The 23,226-nt window shown below is 38.4% G+C and overlaps 1 protein-coding gene across 10 annotated transcripts in view; it reads right to left on the bottom strand.

Moving 5' to 3' along the window:
• SGIP1 (SH3GL interacting endocytic adaptor 1) overlaps nucleotides 1–23,226 on the bottom strand; it is a 1,172,197-nt gene that overhangs the window by 194,820 nt on the left and 954,151 nt on the right. For all 10 annotated transcript variants that reach the window (XM_044085575.1, XM_044085576.1, XM_044085579.1 and 7 more), the window contains one exon: nucleotides 14,264–14,419. In XM_044085575.1, coding sequence (XP_043941510.1) covers nucleotides 14,264–14,419 — 156 coding nt within the window. The remainder of the gene's footprint in view (nucleotides 1–14,263; nucleotides 14,420–23,226) is intronic.

The raw sequence follows: 23,226 nt of genomic DNA, 5'->3' as shown, positions 1-23,226 counted from the left end.
ACAACCACTGGAGCCTTTTTAAGCTTAATCATGCATCCTATATCTCTGACAAGTTCTGGTACCCTTGATAAGTGTAAGCAAGGCTTGAGAGGTGAAACATTTACAAGCAGTGGCCTGGGAGATGAACCATTTACAGGTTGCCTTTGTCCATTAGAGACATAGGTACCAAATTAGGGCTGCATTTCCTGTTCCCCATCCAATTGTCCAAGTTACATTTGAACTGGATCAGATAGGGACTCTGTTTCACATGGATAAGGAGTCTGTTCCAGAGAAGGGCTAGTCTCTGGGATATATACCTGTATCTCCAGAGGACCTTATTCATATAACAGGCAAGGTTAAAGTCTTTACAATGGGTAATTATTTTGCTGTTTGTGTTTCAGATATGTAGGAGGGCTATCAGAGGGGCTGAGAATGCCTTGTATACCAGGCATAGATGTCCCCTCAACAGCCTGTAGGAAACAGAATACAGGGATAGGGCTTTGAGGCAGTCTACACAGGATATGTTACTTACTCCATGTATTTTTTTAATGAGGGGCCTCTGTGGCTTTCCAGCTGTTGAATGTGCCTGGTCAGGTACATATTAAATGGGGGCATTGTACTCAATTATAGGTCTAATGAATGCCAAATACAATGGAACAATGACTTCCTTGGACCTGAATGCCATATCGTTGTTTGTAAGCTGCACAACATAGAATGATTTCCTAACTACTGTAGACATGTAATGGTCAAAGACTAGATTATTGTATACATGTGTTCCCAAGTCCCTGACTACTGGGATGATTCTTAGGAGTGTCTTCTCAATATTATAGTTACCAGGGGTGGATGACTTCCCAAAAGATACTAGTATGCTTTTCTGAGCATTTTGTTTTAGCTCATGGTTCTGGCACCAGTTATTTGTCTGTGTCAACCTTCCTGGAGAATATTAGTGGATTGAGGGATTCTATGACTGCTCCTAATTTGTAATTGTCTACAAATTTGGTCAGCCAGAGGTTGTTGACATTAGCCTTGACTTCAGAGAAGTATATGCCAAAAAGGAGCAGTCCCACAACTGATCACTGAAGGATTCTGCTGATGACTGGCCTCTTTGTAGAGGTTGACTCCCCAATTCTAACTTCCTGTGTCCTGTCTGTAAGCCAGCTGGAATTACACCCGATGAGATAAGGGTCTATACCTAAACTCTTGAATTTGTCAGCAATGCCTGAGTGGGATATTGTGTCAAATGCCTTGGCCAGATGAAGGTAGGCAGTGTGAACCATTTTCCTCTTGTCCATTAATTTGGTGAGGTTCTCAAAGATGTCGACCAGGCTGAATTGGCATAAGCTACACTTTGAAGAAATGAAACTGGGTTTGGCCCAGTTTCTGGAGATTTGGTATATCATTGTTGATCATTTCAAAGATGATTCTTTCCATGGTTTTGCATATGAGACTGGTGAAACTTAGGGATCTGTAGATTCCAGAGTCTGTAGACGGCCCACCTTTGTGCAAAGGATGACAATTGCTGTTCTCCATTCATGATGCACAAAGCCTGTTTGGAGGCTACAGTTAAATAATGATTCTGAGGGCCTGATTAGTTGATTAAATTTAACTGATCCTCATTTCAGTAGAAGATTAGGCAATGTTAGGAGTGAGGCTGAATAACTCTGGTGGTAAAGAATATTCCCCTTTATAATTGTACAAATATATATCAACTTCGTCTTGACTTATCTCTCCATTATTCCCTTTGATGCTATTCTATTAATTACATTTAGTTATTTTATCATTTTGTTACTCTTCATTTATGTTACTGTTAAATGCAGCAGGTATCTAATCCTGTATCCATCTCTAAGGTAACGACTGTTGGCCCACAGGCTGCAGTAGCACCTCCAGAAGCACCCACAATATCTGTGTTGGAGTCTGCCACAGTCACCTCCTGCTCTACCTGCGCCACCCACTATATGTAGCTGCACACTAGATGCTGGGATTGTTGTACCTAACAGTAGCAGAACCAATGGAGGTGACACCTTTGTCACCCATTAGCAGCTGGCAGACATAGGGTGGTGCAGCGGTGCAGTGGTGCAGTGGTTAACATTGTTGCCTCACAGACAAAGGTCCTCCAGTTCGATTCTTAGCTGGGGTGCCTTCTGTATGGAGTATGCATGCCCTCCCTGCATTTGTGTGGGTTTCCTCTGGGTACTCCAGATTCCATCAAGTTCCAAAGACAGGGATCATGGGTCTGGAGCATTTCTCCCCGGGCCTCCCCTGAAAATAGGCTCTGTCCTAACTTTCCTGGTCAACAAATGTTAAATAAATAATTGTGGGGAGATAAATAAAAGGAGGTTAGATGCCCAAATCAGCCACATAAGAGAACTTCCTCTAGTCTAGTTGCTGTCCAGCACTGTCTCCACCATCTGAGACAGGTCCCAGTGGTAATAGTATGCAATGTGGCAAGTAAGCACCCATTTGGTTCCAACTCACAGGAAGTACAGCTGCAGAACCCTATTCTTCCTTCCCTCCCTCTAACCTGCTGGTATCTGACCTTTTTATGCCTGTGTTGACCCCTGTTTGTTGCTCAGTCCCACCCTCATCCTTGTTTTTCCACTGTTTGCCTAAAGTTGTCTTCACAATTGCTCTCCCCCTCCTACATTGCATCACACCCCAGTCAGTCTTATCTGTCTTCCCTTGCTGTCTGTCCCACCCCTCTTACCTTCTTCTTACTTCTCTTACCGCCTTCTCCAATGTACCTTCTCTTCATGCATGAAAAATGTGCACGTTGTACAAATAAGTACCACAACGTCCCCATATCCATTCTGCTCATAGGTTAATTTTTCACCTTATCTTCCACAGTCTACTTGCTTGCCTTTTTCATCTCTTTCCTATACTCCCTTGTCCAACCTTTAATCCTGTCAAAAATAGATAAACAAAACTCTCTCATGGCCATTTAAGATTTCCACATCCCTTTTTCGTATTGCTCTTACTGTGCACAGTGGATTGCGAAGAGCTGAGGCCTGAAGTAGCCTGGCACAAGATGTTACACATGCTACAAGTATACCTCATAATGGTGAACAATGCTACCATCACCATTAAAGTGATCTAAAACATCAACAAATTAACCTTCTGGGCTGTTGGGAGGCCAAAGTGAGGGAAAAGCCACTACCTATGCACTGTAAGTACAACATGTCTACAATGTAATGTTTAACAGCCTTCCATTTCCTTTTCCACAGCCACTGAGCAGATTGAGGAAGATGGGAAGCTGCACATGAGGAGGCTTGATCATCTCAGGAAACACTGAGGTGAGTATATCTGCTACAGGTAGTGTAGCCTGACACATTAATAAACAAGTCAGTTATCATATAGCTACAGAGAATAGCTATGTGTTTTTTCAAGGGTTGCCACATTATTGACCTAATAGAGCAGTATTTTATTGGTACATACATGTGAGTGTCAGAGATCATACAGAATTTGTAATCATGTACATTGTTTTGACTGGCTTGTGTGGTTAGCATTGCAGATAAACCATGATGTGTGAGTTACTTTTTAGCCCTTGATAAATTCAGCTATAGAATATGACTGAATGCATTTGCTAAAATGAAGCTTTTATCACACTTTCTTCATTAAAAGTGTTAAAATTGCAGATCACAAGTAATTTTCTTCAGCTTAAATTTCAGTAACTCCTTATGAATGACAATGAAGTATAGTTAGAAGAAGAAAACTGATAATGCAGATACTGCATGACTATGTCACCAAAGCATGGGACACCATACCTATCTCTTTAAATATAAAACAACGTCTCAAACATTTAAACAGAAGCTAAAGTCAGGCCTGCAGAATCTCTGGCTCTGCCCCTGCAGTAACCCTGGATAAGTACCCCTACACTAAACCATAATTCCACACTTCTTCCTACCCTTCAACTACATCCCTCTCATCTTTTTCCAACAAACCTTTCTTCTCTACAGTCTCACCCACTAACCATAACGGACTTGTATCCCCCAATGCATTCCACCTCATTCTACCTTTCTTACATTTACCTACAGAATCTTCTTTTCCCTCCATCTCTCCTTCCTCCTTCACACTTTCAATCACTTTTAGTACTCCATCAGTCTAACCATAAAAGGATGCTGCTTTTCTGCTACTTTATGTCTATTTTATGCCTTTATTATGAAACTGCTTACCGGAAATTTACGTCTGTATGTTGAATTATGCTCATCTTCCTTTCATCAAAACAATGATCTGTATCTGTGTGTTATTGTAGTCTGCAGTGACTCCATTATAATGTAGATTTTTCAAAATGCTATTTAATGACTTTTTCTATACAATGTAGAAACTTTTACAAACTATCTTTAATCACTAGATTATGTATACACTTGTAAAATGCTGTTTTTTTCAACACTATGTATACTCTTTAATATGTGTCATTTGGAGCTTTTCTTCCCAGGCCTCTGCTGAAAAGGGGAATATATACCCATTTGGACCTTCCTTGTCAACAAATGCAATAACTAACTAACTAAATTGCAGTGTAGGCTATTTAACATGCTTACAGTTGTCTATATTCATATATAATATTATATAGCTAAAACTGGGTTAAACAGAATCAATTGATCGGCTTGGAATCCATGCACACTTATTTCTAGAGAAGGCACCATTGTATACAGCTTCTGGAGCCTGAAGAAATAGCTATGCATTGTGCAATTTATATTCTGTCAGTTACAAGATTGATGGTGCAGTTTTATAAACACTATTAAACATATTGTTTGAGTTATTTTCTTTTGGTCACAAAATTCTGCTTCTGGGAATTAACTCAATTAACTAAAATTTTAGCACATATTCTATCTAGGCAGCGGTGGTGCAGCGGTAGCATTGTCACCTCACAGCAAGAGGTTCTCTTGTTCGATTCTTGGCTGGCGCGCTCTCTGTGTGGAGTCTGCATGTCCTCCCCATGGTCGAGTGGCATTTGAAAGACATGTGTGAATGGACATGCCTTTGTTGAAGGTTGGGTATCAAGCTGGCACCGAGGCACTGTAAAAATCAACTGCCAATCATTAGCAAACCGGAGTTCCGCTGTGGTGACCCCTAACCGGGAAAAGCCAAAAGAAGAACATTCTATCTAGGCAGAAACATATATCTTGCTAGTTAATGTCATCAGAATCATATTATGGGGTGAAGGAAATGTGACTAGCCAAAATGAGACTATGGCATAATTTTGTCTTGTAGGAGGCCATTAATATGCCGATAAGAATCTGTCTGTTGGTTAATCATACTATATTTCAATGGCATTATGTTTGAATTTGTCTGTGCTTCAGGGAGCTTTTCTGTGTTATAGCATTGCATTTGTTTCATTAGTAGCATTAAAATAACATCCTGAGCTTGATGCAACGTACCCTGAACCACCCTACTGCTTTAATAATTCATGCACAGGCTTTAGATGTACTGAATAAAATGTTAAGTGATCCAATACTAGTTCTCTAGAGTGCATTAGTGTCTTGTGCAGTGCAAGGATGATTGACAATATCCATTTTCATTCATCTGTGCCCCACTTCTACTATGTGCCCATAATGAATATGGACTTTGTAGGAAATACATAATTGTTGTAGCAATATATAAATATAGTTTAAGACTCAGCAACAATTTTCTGGAACGGGTAAGGTTCTCAGTGTTCAGCAACATCAGAATATTTGTCAAACATTAACTAAAGGAATTAAAGTAGCACTAGAATACTCCATTGTTGAAGTATTTTGGTCTGACTGACAGAAACATACACACACGCACACATACACACACACACACACACACACACACACACACACACACACACACACACACACACACACACACACACACACACACACACACACACACACACACACAGACACACACACACACACACACACACACACACACACACACACACACACACACACACTGAGAATGTAAACATGCTTATTTCTTAGTTACTTTCCACAAATGACACTAGTTATGCAAGTATCAAAGGACAGTGATGTCAGTTACATTCTATTCATTTTCTAAGCTTTGACAGAGCTGCAACAGATTAATCTTGCACCAGGTGCCACTCTGTGATCTAGCATTAGGTACCACTCCACGATCTAGCACCAGATGCCACTCCATGACCTAGCCCTAGGTGCCATTCCATGCATAGCTCTCAACCTCTTATAGCAAGAAATCTGGACAAATGCATAAATAATGGGGGGGACAAAGGCCCAAAAATAAGGACAATTTTTAAATATTGATCTTACAAATGTAGAAAGTTGATACAATAACAGGTTTTGCATTAACATGAATTTTCTGAAGGGTATGAAGTCTAAAACTGAAATGCCTATCATTATTTTTTAACTTCAGTCTTCAATGATCTGCCAGTGATTTGCCAGAAAACCAAAATTTTATGAGGCAACATTTTATGAAGTACAGACCAAAAATATGAGGCAAAAATCGATCATTCTGTGACAATCTAGACAGTTGACAGGTATGACTCCAGAATCTAGCACCAGGTGCTACTCTACGATCTAGCACCAGGTGCTACTCCATGTTCTAGCATCAGGTGCACTCCACAATCTAGCACCAGGTGCCACTCTATGATCTAGCACCAGGTGCCACTCCATGATCTAGCATCAGGTGCCACTCCACGATCTAGCACCAGGTGCCACCCCATGATCTAGCAGCAGGTGCCACTCCATGATCTAGCATCAGGTGCCACTCCCAATCTAGCACCAGGTGCCACTCCATGATCTAGCACCAGATGCCACTCCATGATGTAGCACCAGATGCCACTCCATGATGTAGCACATCTTTGGCAACTCAAGTTATTCCTTACTCCCTGCTCATTGCTCTTCCATTGATTACATAGGTCCACATGCCCCTAATACCTGCACCCAAGGTGATTGCCCAATTTAACCCACTCTGGCTATGCCTATGAGTTCACATACCAGGTACAAAGTATAAAGAAAAACACTAGGCATAGCTAACTCACAAACACAGCAAAGACATTCATTTCTAGATTGTTTACTCACAGTATTTGAAAGACATATTTCTCTGTCATTAGAAAATGTTATATGATGCAAATATTAGCCTCAAAGCTGACATCTAGCTTCCTGTTATGATTTGTGATAAAGGTGCCATATCTCACATCATGACATATACACTGCTGAATGACTTGCAGTTTAGGACTCTGAAATAAGAAGTAATAGCTCATTATTCAAACAAGACATCAAACAGCTTCCCTTTGTGAGATGAAAATTACCGAAGGCTGTAACTGGGAGGCCAGGCACTGTGCTTACAGGTAATTATGTACCAAACTGAATACAATATAGGTTTCAAAACATCTACATGTTTCTAAGCACCTTTGCCAATCTGTAAAGGCAGTGAGGGGGTTGATTATGAAGTAGAAGGTAGCAATCATTTTGATTCAGTTATTGTGTTTTGGGGAGCTGCTGATTAAATGTTTTAAATGCCACATTTAAAAGGCTGTGCTGCAAAGGAGTTATTTGGAATGTGCTAAAATATTTACTGGTTAGTGAGGTGTTAAAGTGTAAGTGAATGTGAAAAACCATTTCATGAAGTAGCTTCCATGTTTGTGAACAAAGACATTTTAACCTCTACTCTCAGAACGAAGCATTTTTAACCTTTTACTTACTGATTTTATTTGTTAAATGGGTAGGTTAGCTGATTTATGGTGCATAATTTTCAGCCACAGCTTAGGACAAAGGCAGAATAAAATGAATATGAAGTAAGAAAATGCATATTTGCTAGACTACATATTTGGGGCTCATGTCTGAATAATTTTATAGAAGCAAAAAATAAAGTAGCAGATCAGAATAAATCAGTAATACAGACAATACTGGCACTTAAACAGAAATATAGATTAAAATGCAGTCAAACTATTAATGTATTGTTACAGTTAGTGAACATTTTTTTGTATTTTACTTTAGATGAACCTACTTTGATTTTACTAAGATAATCTTTCACCTGTTTTACATTGCATTACCCAGATTGTGGCTAAAACTGAGCTTCATGTGGCAGTCATTTTGCCAAAAAAAAAAAAAAAAAATGAAAAGCAACAAAAAAGTAAATAAATGATAATATCTGAGTATATCACTTAACAAAGCTAATTACAGCTGCTGCTACCAAACACAGCATTATATTCTTTCAGTTATTACGCTCATTAAGTGTATTTGGAGACTCTTGCCCAAAAAGTAGAAATGAAGAAAGCTACCACTGTACATGATCCTTCACATCTGTCTAAATTTATCTTTATTGTTTTGAAGTTCCTCTCCTCCCTACTGATGTGTAATTAAGCCACTGGTAGATGAACTGATGTACTATAACACACTAGGCCATCACTGTCGTAGGTATCAATACTGTTAGTACTTGTCAAGCAAATAACTGTATTCATCGTGTTCTGAAGCAACTGCAGATAACAACCCCTTGAAGCTAGTTATAACCTCATCACCATATAAAATACCAGATTATACACTTTTGATGCAAAAGGGGGGATTATTTTTGCATTTTATATTTATTGATAAGGTCAGTCCCTGATTTTTTTTTCTTGGATCAGAAGACCCCTACCGGGGCATCATGAAAGACTGAACCCACAATGCTTCACTACTTTAAATAAAGTACAGGCTACAGGATTCAAGGCTGAATGCATCAGTAGTAGTATCTTACTTCCTGCAAAGACAGCTTATCAATTAAGTCTTGCAGGTGAAAGACCTTGCATTACAAATTAGCACATATGGTTTTATAGTAGTAAAACCACAAAATAAGTAAGAAACAACTCTACTAAAGAAGTAAGTTGTTTTTGTTCCTCCAAAACACCTTGCAGATGTAATGTAAATTGTTGTCTTATATCTATAGTGGCATATGTTTTTGGATGTGGCAATAGAGAAAACCCTGAATAAACAGTAAAACTGAAAAATATAGCATGACCTTCATTTTTTGCAAACTCAATTGCAACTTTAATATGAGGAGCATCTATTGATACTAAACAGCTCCAGCAAAGGCAATATGCATATACCTGGTGCACCAGAGCAGTTGCAAGCTAAATGCAAAAAACTGCAGAATGGATGTATTTGGCAAAAGAGTTGCCACCACCCCATACATACATACATATGCCTGCTCTCATTCGATCATCATATTTATTTGGTAATTTCCAAAGGAACAACATCAGATTCAAGGAGGTCATCCTAATGATGTGCTCTTCCCTAAAATACCCATTTTTGTATACAGTGCCCCCCCCCCCCCCAGCATGCACAAATCCAAGAATGTTGCTTAACTAGAAAGGCTCCAAAGATTTCTAAACAAGAAAATTAAAGGTCTTAAACCTTTCACTATCTCAAAAGATTAGCATAACACTCATACTCAGTAGCCTATTGGCTGCTCCAAGGTGACTTTAATCTCACATTTTAAGCCAAGAAAGACCCAGTCCTTTTGGCCTACTATTACTTCACAAAGGTAGTGGCTCTGCACAAGGGTCCTAAAACTAAATCAACAAATAAACAAGATTCACTGGAGGGACTGGTTCCTAACTCAACCAAGACAATATCCCCACACAGTTCAACAAATTCTTTACAGAAACTATCCAAACCCTTGCAAACAACCAACCTAGCCCCAACTACCCCACTCCAACAAAAACACCCTCTCCACCAGAAAAAATAATCAATGGCGTCAACTTCAGCTTCAACCCAGTACCAACCAAGACCATATAAAAACTACTCCTAAAACTCAAACTGACCACCCTAGCCACTAACAAATTACTCACAGAATACCTTCAACTAGCCGATGAAGCCATAGCCTATCCTGTCTCCATCCTAATAAACAGATCCATCTCCAAGTATAAAGTACCCCAGCTTTGGAAAATATCTCATATAATTCCACTGCACAAAAGGGGTACCTCTTTTGAACTCAATAACTATCACCCTATAGCTATACTATCCCCCTTATCAAAACTTCTCGAGAGAGTAGTACACATGCAATTAATGAAGTACCTCCTAGAAAACAAACTACTATCCACACAGCAACATGGCTTTAGACCCTTCCACAGCAACACCACTGCACTTACATTATTTACTAACACCATCAATAATCACAGAAATAATGGCCTGCTTGTATCTGCTACATTCTTAGATTTATCCAAAGCATTTGACATGGTCAACCATCCAAAACTCCTTCACCCACTATCCACCCTAAACCTTAGCATCTCTGCTATTTCTTGATTTAGAGCTATCTCGATGGTAGGCAGCAAGCTGTAAAATGGCAAAACCAACTCTCTCCATTATTGCCTGTCTCCCTGGTGGTTCCCCAAGGCTCCATCCTGGGTCCATTAGTCTTCACCCTATTAACTAATCAATTCCCATCCAACATTCCCAAAGCCTCGATATTACAGTATGCAGATGATACCACCATAATATGCGCAGCCAACACACTAGACCTCCTCCTCTCCCAAACACAAGAATACTTTCCCCTAACCGAAACTTGGATCACCAATCAAAACCTCATTCTTAACCCATTTAAAACAAAATTACTCCTCTTTAACTCCCACAGATCTATACCCCCCTCAGATAGCTTTATAATCTCCTCAAATAACAATACCACCATCCCTCCTACCAATCACACCAAACTGCTAGGCTTGGAAATTGACAATCACCTAAGATTTGACCTACACATTTCCCTAACCATAAAAAAGTTCATAAAAAAACTTGGTCTACTCTATTGAAACAAACAATTTATCTCCAACCATTCCAAAATAACAATAGCCAGGACATACCTATTATCCACCTTACTCTATACATCCCCTGTGCCTACCAGTCTCCGCAAAACTGACCTAAACAAACTTGACAGCTGTTATAATAAGATAGCTAGATTTGCTACTGGTTCATCCTTTAGAACACATCACTGTGAATGGCTCAAAAAACTCAATTGGTTAGAACTCCCCACTAATACTTTAATTCAATCAACTATCACTTGCACACAGATTATTACATCACTCAGACAACACCCCAGCTCTACAACAACTACTGCAACCCTACACCATGACCAGAATCTTAAGATCTATCACCCAAAACCTCCTTAAGATTACCAAATTTAACAATGAGGCAGGAAAATCCGTCTACATTCTAAAATCTGGAGGCAACAACTCCTCAACCCAATACAAGAAATGACTTAAAATTCACTTCATGAATAACAGACTATGCTCCTGTATCACCCCTGGCTAGTACTTTAGCATTTTCCTATTATCAATCAGATTCATAGTCTAGCTACAGACCTATAATGTCTATACATTCAGATGTATAGCTATAACTTAAGACAGTAGGACTAATTATACATCCAGCTTCTCTAGTGGTGAAAGAAATGTGTCTCATGAATGTTGTCCAATGTACTCTCTTCCATTTTGCTCTACTATGTCTCAAAGTAATTACCATATGATTGTCATATACTAACATTTGTGTAGCCTGCCTTTTACTAATATTTAATGTATTGTCTGTTAACTATAAAAATTTTATCTCTTGGAGCTTTTCTCCCCGGGCCTCTGCTGAAAATAGACATATCCAGTTGGACTCTCCCGGTTAACAAATGTAAAATAAATAAATAAAATAAAAAAAATAAATATTCCCATTATATAGAATAAGTTATGACTACATGTCAAACAAGGTACTGTTGGCAAGTCTTGTTGACTGCATGTGTAGATACAGATTTATACTAGGTTTATCATGTATGACTCTACAAACCTCCTGAGGTGAATACTATTAAGTCCTCAAAAATTGTGGCATGAATATTTAACTGTGTCTAATTAAATGTGTATATATTTAGTCATCTTATGACTCATGTGGTCAATAGTATTGTTCCTATGTTTTTATGTATTACAGTTATTATGTCTTTGCTGGTGGTAGGGGTGGAAAAAATAAAAAAAGTATTATCGGCCCCTCCTGGTAATCATTGTGTGTGTAAGAGTGTGAAATGGTATAGGCCAGGATTCAGTTACTGCTATTAAGATGAAACTGGCAGGCGATAAAGTGAGCAGGAAGAGGGTATAATCCTGGGAATCATTCATCATAAATCTTCAGCAGTATAGTGTGAAGAATATGTCACTGTGATAGGGAGAAGTTATAGCCAAAGATCACAGGTCATGTTTGCCACATGCTTTTAAAGTTGATTTGTGAGAAAAAAAGAGTAATAGATTATTATTCTAAATGCTTAACTCTGGACCAGTTAAAATAATGGCTGAATTAATTGCTGTATTAGCAGACATAGATGGTTCTAGTAAACCCATGGAGGAAATGCTAAACATTAAACTGCAGAATAGGATCATAGTTCTTCTGGAAATAATTGAAGTCCCAGAAGTACAACACACTCTTGAAGTATCTATGGAAGTACAAACAACAACAAGCAAAGTTCTCTTATATACTCTCTCCTCACTGTATAAATTGATTACATGACTACACCATGGGAGACCATCAAACTAGTATAGATGAAAGAATTAAAAAAATTGTACATGGTAGCACAGAGTTGGAATTTATAAAAAATCCCACCCACATAAATTCCCTCCAAAATGAATAGAAGGTAAACAATAATAATAGCTATAAGCATATATCAAACCACCATGTTAGATCCTAAATATACTTACCATCCGTAAGTTTGTTATGCTCACTGCTGGCTACTACAAATTGGAATGCACTTCTCTGTTATACAATCTGCCTTAATTAGCATAAGACTCAGTCTTCAAAGAACAGGTATAAAAGTTGAGACATTGGTGGGAAACTAACTTAGTGAATTGAAAGTGGAAACTCTAACAGCAGCAGGGTGCTCTAATACTGCAATTGCAATATTGCATTAGGTATATTTATATTTTTGGTTTAAAAAAGAAAGGCAGTGGATAGTATGCACATTTTAACTATCAGTGCTATTTCCTGAAAAGCATAATTGATTTGTGTTTTGTTTTTCATTTTATGTTTATGAGAATGCCTTGCTGAATATACTGGTGAAAAAAAGCTTTCCAATTTCTCATAATACTATACTACCTGAAGAATATTTCTTTTTTGGCGGGGGGGTCACTCTTAGTCACTCATTCCCCTCCTTTGATATCTCCACCAGTGTCTTGATTGATATTCAGTCTTAGGTCATTTGGGTCATAGTGATGGCTTCGTCATTCTATAGTATGGAACCTGTATCAGAGTATTTTGTTTTATCCTTATAGGTATATGGCAAGAAGAGATAATACATTAAGGCTAGCACTTTTAATGAGCTTCGTATTGCAATCCTTGTCTCAATACTTTTATCCCTGCTGCCTGCCAACTCACCCCATAATGAACCAGTACATTGGTACCCCATTGGATAAGGGTCAATTTCATGAGACCATCATCCAGGCAGGCATCAGGGTTTTCTGATGGAAATAACCTAAATATTCATCCTAAGAGTCTACTATGCCTTGTCCTGCATGCAGAAATGCTTACTTCTGTACAAAGCTTGGCACGTCCCTGGCCCATATGCTACATGCTGCTCTCCCACTTCACTGCAAGACTCAGCATCACAGCGGAATAAACTCTCTCCACCTCCACATGGATGGGTGAGCTGACTTTAGCCACTCACTCCAACCCCCTCTTACTGACTCCTACAGTATAATGTCTGTCAATTAATCCCTGGTTGTCTGGCATCATACTCAAAGCTTCAACTTTTTTTGCCATGGGGCTGACCCATTAGTCCTTGTTTTTGACTTTCATTTCAATATACATACTGTGTAATCCTGAAGAAGTCAGTTACCCAGACAGTAGTCTTTGATTATCACCGAAACAAGTGCTTAACAAAATCTCCAGACACAGAGTCTGCCCACCTGTTTTCTTAGAACAGTCTTATCATGGAGTATCCTTTGTAGTTACCTGTGTTTTAGCAGGTGACAGAAAAGCAGAATAAATTACATTATTATTCAACACAATTAAATAATTTACAGTTCAGTGATGGAGGCATGTTGTGGATCACTTCTCTTTCAAACCAATAATATTACATTACCTGTAGTAATGACTGCACTTTCTTATAATGACTGCACTAGCCACTTTGTTAATTTTTCATGTCATTAACAGTTTTTTATTGGAAGTCATTCCACATATGACTAAGATTTATTTCTGTAGTTCAGTTTTATATGATGTGTCTGCATTTTTGTTGTATCTATGGCATGCTACAGTACAAAATATTTTCTTAGATTAAGACCCAGTGCATATTCTCTACCCACTGGTGTATCTGACTTGAGCTCTATTTGGCTATTGTCAGGAAATGCCTTGAAACTCACCAACAGAGAAGCTGTGGATTTGGCAGGACATGCTCTAGACGGCTATAATTTATGATACGAAATGTTAGAACAGCTGGTGTGGGGTTGTTTGCAAAGTGTCTAGTGATTCCAGCAGGAAAGGAAAGGACCATTTCTCCTGTTACTTTCACAATACATCTGCAGGAACATCAAAAAACAAAGAAGAAAGGTTGGTAGATATTTACAATGTCATCTTCAAGGCAATTTTGTAACAAGTACAGCACAATAAGCTAAACAGACTCTGAAATGATTTGTAGGCTATAGTTACAATACTAGTTGGAGTCTAGTTTTGTAAAGTACTTTTTTGCAGAAAATAATACCACACGTTATATCAGTTATCATGTTGCAAGCTCAGAGCACAGTCAAACCATCAATATTATTATTTACAATCTTCACTAAATACTAAAGGTATGGAATGAATGTTTATACAGTTTCTAAGAGAATCAGCCAGTCTGAAGCCTGAAATAACAGTAATATTAGAAACTAAATAATAAGGATCCTAGATTTATGATATTATTTTACTACATACAGGTAAAGGTCACATGATTTACTGAAACTGCTAGACTAGCCATGCAGTTCCATTTCATGGTTTTGTAAGGCTCTTTAAACACTGCACAATTTAAACCCTATCACTAAATCTATAGCACTGAAGTTGCATTCTAACGATCTGATCCTTGTCAGTCAACAAAGCTGCGTTCTTGAAAGGACAGTGTCTGACAAGTTGCATACATTATTATCACCAGAATATTTTCAACCCTTAAATACTAGTGATAGCCACAGCAAAAGTCAAAATATCTTATTTATTTATTTATTTATTTATTGCTTGCTTTTGTTGACTGGGTCTGAAGTCAGACTGGGTGGAAACCCCTTTTCAGTGGAAGCTTCTGGAGAAAAGCTCCACGTGATATAGACAATAAGTAACATACATGCATAAATATTGTTATGAATCATCTGATCATATAATAATGAGAAAAAAAACAATGACTGAGCTATAATAGTGAGAAAACAAAAACACTGACAAGATGCATATGAAGCTTCAGCAAACTAACCTATTATAATCATGATACAGGCAATACAGTGATATGAGAAATTATTCAAAGGTAGATCAGAATGAATGGTTAGACAAAGTTTAGGCCCATAGTACTTTGCAATAGCAGGACAGTGGTAAAGTGCGCTTTCATAACAAAGTAAAGATGAGGAGAGTAAGGAATGGTGTATGTGGTCATATAGAAATAATAGTATAGCATAAGACAGAAGACTACTGGACACATGTTTATTTTAGAGCAGGATGGGATAGATTGGATAAGGGCAGATCAGGGGTATTATTCAGGTGTAGTACATGAGCAAAGTCATGAGACCTTTATGTGGTGTTTCAGTAGTAGCTTGAAGGATTTCAGGGTGTTAGCTTGTCTAAGTGAGAGGCTAATGGAATTCCAATCTTTAGAGACATGAGAGGAAAGCAGTGAGCCATATACAGTCAATAAATATTTTGGCCAATCTAATTGTTTACTGCATACTGCTAAATATGCAATAAAACAATGATGGGTCATTGTTATTCAGAAATGGCCACATTGATTTGACAGCCCAGTCAGAATGCCCATTGGAAATTAAGCATGTACCAATACAAAAAATTCCATCCACTAAAGTAGCACTGAGTGGCCAGAATTTTTTTATTGATATATGGTATGGAGGCATAAAACTCAACTATCCAGATTTTCACAGAATGCCCAGATTTTTGGTTCATATTTTTGGTTTGTTCCTCATAAAATTTTTGGTTTTCTGACAAATCGCTGAGGACTGAAATCACTAAATAATGACACACATTTAAGTTTCAGACTTCCTCTCCTTCAGACAATGCACACTAATGCAAATCCTGTTATTTTAGTAACTTTCTAAGCTTATAAGACCAACATTTACCATCTGTCTGTATTTTGGGGACTTTGGCCCCTGTTATTTAAGGCTTTGTCCATGAATTTAAGAAAAATCAGGTACATTCTGCAAAACTAAAGAAGCATAACTGATTTTCCCTGAATTTTTGTGCTGGCTCAACAGTCTCTCGTACCTCTGAACTGTCAGACCTTTATAGTTAAAAAAAGGCAACATAGATTCTTTTTTTGCTTCTATTGAGTGCACTGATTAACTGTGGAAGTGTGGGAATGTAAGTCCCATATGCATGTGCAGTAAGTAAAAAAATGCAGAAGAACAGGAAACAACATTGGAGGAACACTATGGTGCTGTTGTACAAAGACACTGATGAAGAAAAGTAAGCAATTCTTACTTAAATAATGTCATTGTGTAATAGCAATAACCGACTTGTGGGTGTGGGTATATGAGGATTGACCTTTGCCCTCTTAATCAAACTATGCCAACCTTGGGTAAATCCACTTGTTGGTTATTGCTTAATAATTGTAAAGTTAATAGCAATATGTGGAAAACAACTTATATTGCTACGTTTGGGTCATGTTTCATGTTTTATATTATACTATTCTAAGACCATAAGTCAGTAATCATCTATCGTGATCTGTGTAAAATAAAGCTGCTTGAACAGAGCCCATGAAAACTCTTCTATTGTGTCCAAAGTAGGAGAGTGACAATATGTTTTCTGAGTGCGCATCCCCACCCTAAATGGAATTGTAGTCATGTTTTGTTTTTTTTTTTCTGGAAAGTCGACTTGAGTTAAACATATACTAACCGTACTTAGATTCAGTGATTTTACTTGGGAAAGGTGGGGAAACAACAGCTACATCCTGATTTTTTTCTCTGAAAATTCTCACACTTTCATTGCTGTTTTTTTTCAGTATTTTCTGTACACTGCATGCATAATGGCACGCAACATCACCTTCAGAGAAAAACAAATGTTATTTTTAGTTCAGATGTTACATTAATACAGAAAGTTTATAGCATGCCTTCTGTGCAAATGATTACTGACCAGTTGTTTCAGTTGTAACTGCCAAAATGTAAGTGCGTGAAGTAACATTTCATCATAGTTTACATGCTTAACTATACTACAACTGCTTGAAGAGTACAAAAATGACTCACTTGAATTAAAAAATCTGCAGCTGATGTGTCCATAGGTTTGAGGAAGAGCTTAAATGAATGTATTATGTATTATGTATAAGAAACTGGACATCAGGGAGGCAGATAATATATCAAGTGAACATTTATAAGATGATAATAGAATGTCCACTTGTACAACGAGTCGTGTAGACTTCAAGTTTTTTTTTACTGAATCACACATAAGCAAACACTTTTTCATTACTTAAAAAAAATCCTGGGGGTGTTTGAGTGAAACTTTGGATAAATGTGTACAAGATCATGAACACCAGATGCAGGCAGCTTGCGCTGGTCAGGAGTAATGATCATGAGATGTTGTGCATGGCAGTGGGCATTGTAGAGCAGAATATAGCATCAGCAGAAAGAATGACAAGTCATACTGATGATCTGATATTGTATACTTTGTTATGATGCTATATTGTAATGTGGGCATCACAGAAGGCACATACTGGCCAACATCCATGTCACCCCTGAACCACACAAGACATAATATTGTGTCATTCCAATGCTGCCACTTTGTCTTTCCTCTGTGGATGGGTTTCCGGTGCTGCATTGTCTTTCTGGTAGAGTGGCTTTAAATCCACGCACTGTTTTGATTGGCTCTTGTGCCCCTTTTCACAATACTCTCTTTGGCTGCACTTCACTGCCTGAACTTTCACAATACTATTATGAGTGCTTGAGCTGTTTATGACAAGATGTGATTCTGATTTCATAATTCAGTGAATGCACATTGGATGTTTCTGCAACAACATTTACATAAACCTATGTGCTTGACTTGTAGACATTGCAGGATCACTATTTGTGGAGACCACAGTGCACAGCTTTGGGAAGTTTCCTCTTTGCTTACTATTGTATGACCAGGAAATATTTGTAGATTTGCCCTGCTCTTGATTAGTTGTGATCAAGAAATAGTTTTGGAAAAATTGTGTGATGGCTGCACATAGGGAAGTGCTTGGTTTTGTTGTAGTCTGGTGCATTTTGTAACTGTTTTTTTTTTTTTATGAATACGTACATTATTTATACTGTTTTTTGACTGGAACTAGAATTTTGCAGTTTATCAGAGTGCATTAAAACTCAGACTGCATTTATGTGTGATTCTTCAAAAAATAGCTGCAAAATAAAAATTGTGTCTTCCTGATTAATAAAATATCCATATAAAAATGGCAAGCAGCTCATGGGATTTGTATAATGTCTGCTATTTTAACATCTAAAAAACTAATTCACTTATTATACTTGCTATTTTTGTATGTCTGCGGTATTGGTGGAAATGGTGGGGAACATAAGGTGGCTTAATGGGGAGAAAAAATTGTGTAGAAGACAATAAGGGGACATTTTAATGAACATGGGCAGATTGCAGAAGGTAGAGCTAGGAAGGGGAGTACAGCAAGGGTGTCCATAATCCCTGTGGGTGGTTGGATCAGTGGAAGAGATAAGGGTAATAAAAAACAGTAGGGCCTGAGGTAGAAAGGTGGATTATTTACTGGAGCAGTGGTCATGTAGAATAAGTAGACTGAAGGGAAGGGTGGAAATGATAAGAAGCAAGATTTTACTACATGTATTATATATGGTGAAACAAACAAAGATAAGCCTGCAAGTTAACTGAGTGTAAGACCTTCAGGAATTGTACAATTTGAATGGAGGCAGGAGAGCAAAGATTGCAAAGGAAAGGATGAAAGAGGGCAGAATGGATGAGGCTGAGGGGCACACCAGATCTGGGAATGCATGTAGTGGCACCTAAAGTAATGCAGCATTTCAGAGGGGATGACGACGGAGGTCTTACATGGGTTAGAAAATACTGGGGAACTAGGGAGATATCAATCTGCAGGTGGAGAAAAATATGAATAAAACGATACAGAAATATGTAAGATGAATGGTAAACAGGATTGATGGGGTAGATATGGTGCTTAGTAGTTTTTTCATGAAGGGAAGATTGTTTGAGGTGCTGCATGGGGGGTCTTGAAGGAGGTAAGCTAAGGAGTTGGGGAAGATTAAGGAAACATGAGTAGGATGGGAACTATTCAGGAAAAGAAACTGATGGAGTGAGGCCTGGGGGGAAGAGATTGGCTGAAGGTTTAAAAGGTGGTAGGCATGTGTATTATACAAATTGTTTAATGAAAGAAGGGCAAAAGGAGCTCTGGAAAATCTTAGAAAATATAGGGAGAAGAAAAGCAAGTAATGGTTAAAGAATGGATTTTGAGAAGAGATGTGGACTATCACAAATAGATTGCATTTGTGCAAGAAAGGGAAGGAGGACATCCATTGCTTGATTACTGACTCGCATGATCAATAAGATATCATAGAATTTTTAAAAGGAGAAAGCAAGAGTAATTAATACTGGCTTGAAAGTTTGATGTCACAAACTTTTCACTGCCAAAAATGAGTAGGTGGAGGATCTGTAGTAGAGTGGAAAAATAAAAATAATTATTTTTATGCATATAGAATATGTTAATGGGGATCATGATACTATTTTTTGATTACTGGTATTAATTTTATAAAAAATAAAACTTGGTTAAAATTATATAAAAATGGATGAAACACCAGTTGTTTTGTGGAAAGGAGTGAGGAAGGACACCTTCTCTCCTACAGAAAAATGTAATTCTCACTACTGCCCTGAAGGAATTTGTGTCTAGACTTGTCCAGAAGTTCTGCAATAGAAAAATCTACAGAAGAAGAACTGGTGAAGGAAAAGGACCGGGAGAAGAGTGACTGGCAGGAAAGATCTAACCTCCACATTTGATGACCACCAACAGATGGCTAAGCTTATGGAGTGAACAAAGAGGGACAGCCTTCAGGCCAGCTTGTGCCAGAGTCTGGACTACTTCAAGAGAACTGGTTGATAAACCCTTCTTAGGGTTTCTGACTAGTACATAGTTGTGAAATATCAGGGGGAGACAGCAGAACTTACTGTAATTCATGGAAAAGAGAGAGACAGAGAGAGGGACAGAGAGCAGAACCTCTTCTAATCCATAGAAAAGAGAAAGAGTAGAAAGCAAAGGAATTGTTCCCTCAATGAAGAGTGGCCTGCCTCTTTCTAATGATGCTACTGATCGGTGATCATAAGGATTATCCAAAAACACTGAAAGGGAGTTGCCTCAAAAAAGAAGCCAAACCACTCCACAAAGGAGGATAACTTCAGTAATGACATTCTCTCCTGGTATATATCAGAATCTGCAGCTCCAGCCATAGCATAAACATGATTCTGGAGGCAGAGCACTGTCTGACTGTCCACTACAACAGCTAGTGACAATCTGGTAAAGTTCTTCTCTAAGCAAAGACACCAGGAGTAGCTCAGATTTTCCTATTTCCAGATCCATCATAAAGGACTGAATGGGGCCACATGTGACATGCACTGCAGACCCTAAAGCCCAACATGGCAGGAGAATATACTTCCTTGCAACATCTAACCCAAGGTTTAGATTTCCAGTCAGGTAGCATGAGGGTCTACTCTTTGATCTCTGGTACTTCAGACATTTGGATACCCAGAAAGGAAAGTATTCCAAATAGTTGTAGGCCAATATTTGCCATCAGCCCTCTGGTATAGGAAGAAGTGCACAAAGTGTAAATGGTGTCAGGCTTCTAAGATAACTTCCTTGATTGCTGGCTTCTATCAGGGCATGGTCAGGTGGTCTACCACCTCTATATTTTACAAGAAACACAGCAAAGGGTATGTGGATAGATGCCAAAACATGCAAGACCTCATGAGCTGCAAGAATGCTCCAAAGGAAAGGTCATCCAAAGAAAGGCAGAAAGAGCTAGGGATTCAGAGACTTCTTTTGACTTAATGATAAAGACCTTGCCAATGGCAGCTTCCCTGGGGAATCCAAACGGGAAATATCGAGCCCTCCAGCAGCCCCAAAAAAACTCATACAGAGGTTTACATGATTGTGCAGTAAGTATATGCTTGATGTTGGCCAGCCTTGTGCTTACACATGGCAGGATGTATACCAGAGGCAGCAGATGAAGAGGTAGGTCTGCAGGATGGCTAGTGTAAGCATTTTATTGAAACAATAAAGGTGATATCCAACACGATGTGACTTTTGTTCCTATCATGAATTAAACAACTGTCGGATTTCTTGCATGTGGTCTGAGGATGCCTGATCATTTTAAACAGCTCTTAAATAAATAATATTATTTTCTATTTCTTATATTGTATACATACAAATAATTGAATCAACATTTTTAAATAAACCTATTCGTTCCTTTCTCCTTGACTTGGTGTACATCCCTGCTTTTATGAGAGGAAAAGAAATGACTTTCTAGTAAAGTGCTGTGAAAAAGAAGTAATTTTACTTGTTTAGACTACATAACCTGTGTTCATTCCATCTGAACAGTAATTGTACACAAAATGACTTTCTACAGATATCCCCCCACCAGTGTTATACATTTTTGTTCACATTATGGTAATACATTAATGTCCTGCAGGACCCCCCTTCCTTCATTGGGAAATATGCTGCTGCACAGGATATTTCACTCCTCCTCTATTCAGCATATATCATACGTAGATTACTCAAGACACAATAGATGTTTCATACACTTTAACCTAGGTTGCTCCTTGCTTCCTCTAATCATAGTGATGTCAATCAACCTATTGATCGTTACATCCACTCCACTTTTCCAGTCATGGGCAGATAGGGGTCTCCGATTTCTGCTCCCTCAATATGCACTCCACACTAATAAAAATAGAAACCTAGTCTGTAATTTGTTTAATCTGAGCATACCTTCTGGTAAATTTATTGTACACATAATTACTTATTTGGTCAGTACTAACTTGTCTCCTCAATGCTCCCATAAATGTTTTTCAGTCCTTGACCAAAAAAAAATATAACTCATTGCAGGTGGAGAACATATGCTCATAGGTGTCCAGAGCTAAATTGTTTAAAAGCCAAAAGCAGAGACAAAGAGGGGTACATAAAATCCAGCATATGTGGGATATGGACACGTGTGAAGTAACTGCCACTTAGAAATCGACCATTGATGTAAACCTACTTCTCTCCAAAGATTCTACTAAATCTAGGTGTGATGACCCACCACTGGACAAGTAATCAAGGAGCCTAAATCCTCAACAATGGCAACGGTTGGGGACATACACTGGGAGGATGACAAGGTACACACACACTATTCTCAGATGCAGCTCTCTGCATCAAGTGCAATTTCCCTTAAGAGCACACAGAGAGGCTGTGTCTCTCTTAGCAGTGGCCTGTTTCCCATCTACTAAGATAGGATATAACCTCTTGTGGTAGTATAGTACCTTGCTGTTTCCAGACAACTTACTTCTAGCATTCTGTCATTTCCACTTACTGGCTCCCCTACCTTTTGTTCCCTACCTTGCCTCCATGGATATCTATATGCTACATGGCCCCACTGGTCACATTTAAAACATGTAACCCTTGATCCATGCCATGTACCTGAACTAGTGGCTTTCTCTGTTACTGATGGACTCTGTTGGGGTGGTTTAGGTTGCCCACCACGGGTTCCCTTTGACCCATGACCAGCACTGGGTATCCCTTTCCTGTGCAGTGATGCCCTGCTTGCTAGGTATAGGTCTCCCTTTTTCCCCAACTCATCTATGGTATTACATTCTCCATTTGCTAACCAGATTCTCATGTCCTCAGGCAAAGTGCTACGGGTTTGTTCCCTCACCAAAAAGTCTGCTAGCCTTTCAAAAGTGGTGACCTGACAGCCACTCACCCATCTATGAAAATAAGTGCTTAACTCAGCAATATATTCACAAACACTTTCATCTGACTTGTGTATATGCTCAAAAAACATTTTCCTATAAGCTTCAGGTGTTAACTTAAAACACTTTAATAAACAATTTTTAACAGTATTATAATTTAAGCAATCTGTATCAGACAATTTAGAAATAGCAGTTACAGCTTTATCATGGAGTA

Source organism: Protopterus annectens, chromosome 10.part0 (assembly GCF_019279795.1).
Source record: "Protopterus annectens isolate FY-2018-M chromosome 10.part0, PAN1.0, whole genome shotgun sequence".
NCBI classification, from domain to species: domain Eukaryota; kingdom Metazoa; phylum Chordata; order Ceratodontiformes; family Protopteridae; genus Protopterus; species Protopterus annectens.
The sequence above is the reverse complement of the archived record's forward strand: the minus strand, read 5'-3'. Positions and strand labels throughout refer to the sequence as shown.